The sequence below is a fragment of the Helobdella robusta genome (genome assembly GCF_000326865.2).
Source record: "Helobdella robusta unplaced genomic scaffold HELROscaffold_244, whole genome shotgun sequence".
Lineage (NCBI taxonomy): Eukaryota > Metazoa > Annelida > Clitellata > Rhynchobdellida > Glossiphoniidae > Helobdella > Helobdella robusta.
This window is the reverse complement of record NW_008704282.1, coordinates 3,598-6,386: the sequence shown is the minus strand read 5'-3', so window position 1 is coordinate 6,386 and position 2,789 is coordinate 3,598. Positions and strand designations below refer to the sequence as shown.

The 2,789-nt window shown below is 36.8% G+C and overlaps 1 protein-coding gene across 1 annotated transcript; it reads right to left on the bottom strand.

Moving 5' to 3' along the window:
• Positions 1 to 1,196: 1,196 nt before the first annotated feature.
• On the bottom strand, positions 1,197 to 1,583 carry HELRODRAFT_152726 (hypothetical protein; the record flags this gene model as incomplete). Its single annotated transcript, XM_009019517.1, has 1 exon — positions 1,197 to 1,583. A coding segment is annotated over one exon (387 nt), but the record flags the coding sequence as incomplete, so codon positions are not given.
• Between the last annotated feature and the right edge of the window lie 1,206 nt (positions 1,584 to 2,789).

The window sequence follows — 2,789 nt, the reverse complement described above, 5'->3', positions numbered from 1 at the left end:
CTTCTCACAATGATTTTCTCGACAATTTTCAGGGTGTGTTCTAACAGACGTTTACCCCGATATGATGAACAATTCAATGGATCACTTTTGTCTTTGTATAGCGGAACTGTCATGCTATAGTTCCATTCAGTCGGCATTGAGCAATTTCTCCACACTTCACTGCAAAGTTGTAGTAACGTTTGGATACCTACAATACCAGATGCTTTGATAATGTCATTTGTGAGACCAGAGAGCCCTGCTGCCTTTCCATCCTTCATAGCTTTCAGAGCTTCTGTAGGCTTTTCTATTGTGATGTCTAGAATTGGACCTTTAATGAGTGGAGCATCAAAATTGGCATTGATGGGATTTGTTTTATTTAACAGACGGTTGATGTTTTCTCCACTGTAGCTTGATCTCATTTTGTTCAAGAACCATCTCATTTTTGGCGTTTTTGATCCATGAGGCACCAGCTATGTCTTGTTTCGTACGCTTTGTTTGTTTTGCCACACGATACAGAGATTTCATTTGTTCACCTTTGCTTTTAGTGAGCCACTCTCTGCACTGATCTGTCCGAGCCAGTGCAACTTGACGTCTTGCATAGTTGGTCATCAACAGACTTTGATTTTTGCCATTGCTTGTATGCAGCTTTCTTTTCAGCTATTGCATTTTGTACACTGTCATTCCAGCAGCAAGTGTCCTGTTTATGCTGATGTTTTGTACCGGTTTTCCCACAAACTGTAGTTGCAGCGTTTATCAAAACGGTTTTGTATTTACTCCAATCTGTACTGGCTTGCGATTGGTAGTCTAACTGTGTGGCAATAATCTGTTGAAGTTTTTCTCGATAAATATTGCTTTTCAGCTTCTACGTTTTGATTCTCCGAGGCATTTGTTTAGATTTATGTTGTGACAGTTCGACAACCAGGTCTGCCACAAGAAGTCTTTGTTGGGCGACACATGATTTTCCAGATATAACTATGACATTTTCGAATAGCGTTCGGTGTTTTTGCTTGACAACGAAAAAATCAATTTGCTTGGCTGATGGTCCAATTTTGTATGTTATGAGATGTTCCAACCTCTTTGATGATGCTGTTGCCATCTTCATTCCATTCTCTATAGCCAAGACCGCCATGTACGTTGATGCGGTTGCCATCTTCATTCCATTCTCCATAGCCAAGACCACCATATACGTTGTCAAAACCATCTGTTTTCTCTTCAACGTTGAGATCGCCTCCAATCAGGATTGTTTCAGATTTTGGTATTGTTGAGATGGTTTCAGAGTACGCAGTCCAGAAGTCATTTTTCATCTCTTCTGATTCGCCTGTTTGGGGTGCGTATGCAGAAAAAATAATCATTGTTTGCTTTTCTATGCGAAGCTTGATCCACATAAGACGTGAAATAATCCTTTTAATATCCAGTACTTCTTGGGCTAGCGGCTCTCTGACAAAAATTTCAATATCATTTTCGGCCTTCTTTTGACCATTCCAGAATAGTTTATATTTTTCTTTGTCTGAGTTGATATGACAAACACCATTCGATTTCCATCGGGTCTCCTGAAGGCAGCAGATGTCAATCCTTTTACGCTCGAGCATTTCTGCGATTTCCATGCTGCGGCCAGTCAGTGATCCAACATTGAGCGTTCCAAGTCTAAGAACCATAGAGGGGCCATTCTTAATTTTTCTGCAACATCCCTCCGCTATTGCATACTTCCCAAGGATTCTTCGCACCCCTTGACCACTTAAGGCCTGCTGGGGACTAGGGGCCGTTGTTTTTCTTTGTGATGGCATAGGAATAATGTGGGGAAATTTGGGAATTATATAACAAGTTTGATTAAATGATTTTGCCCATTTAGCTTGTTATTCATATTTATATCATGTTTACATGTTATGTAAGGTAATCACTTTTATTCCAATTTCGGTTCATGGCAATTGTATTTTCATAATTTTTATGATTTAAAATTTTTAATTCAATTTATATTCCGTTATTTCAAATTATAGGCTCTGAAGATGACATCTTTGTGAAACAACGTTTTTAGCCGCACTATGATTGGAAGTTTTAATAAATATGAATTGCAACAGTTACATGTTGTTGAATGTCTTTTCAAGAAATTAATAAACGCTAAATGGGCAAAATCATTTAATCAAATTTGTTATAATGAAAACCTCGTTCCAAAATAAATATAATTATATAATTGTACAATTGTATACAATTGTACAATTATCTTTATTTATCTTTATATAAATTATAAATATTATATTATCTTCTTTTACGTATGTTCAAACTGTTAAGACAGAGGCAATAATACTTTATGATAAAAGCAACAAGTTTATTTCAATTTCAGAAAATCTGGCTTGAGCGAGTAGATTACTGACTGAATTTCATAATTGCTTTGGATAGCTGCTTTGGATTGCGTTTACTTCGCGTGAAATGGCTTCATCTTGTAGTTGCACAATGTTTGTAGCCTCAGCAACTGTTTTTAATTTTTTTTGTCAGTTTTGGAATGTGTCCGTTTCAACACACTTTGGAGACGTCTTGTGGAACGTCTCTTGACAAAACAATCATCAGCAAATCATTTTTTTTGTTTAGAGCTTTTTTCAAAAGAGTTAAACATTCGCTATTTAGAAAATGTTGACATACACCTTTTATATACCCGTAGAAATGATTTTATGATGCCGAAACAAAACTGTCCAGGTCGTTACATTAAGGAAACGCGCGGACAGCGTTGATATTATGTTTGATTTTTGACTTTACACCATGATTAGTAGTAGCTAATCTCACCAGCACAAAACTTAACCAACAATTCGAAAACTTTT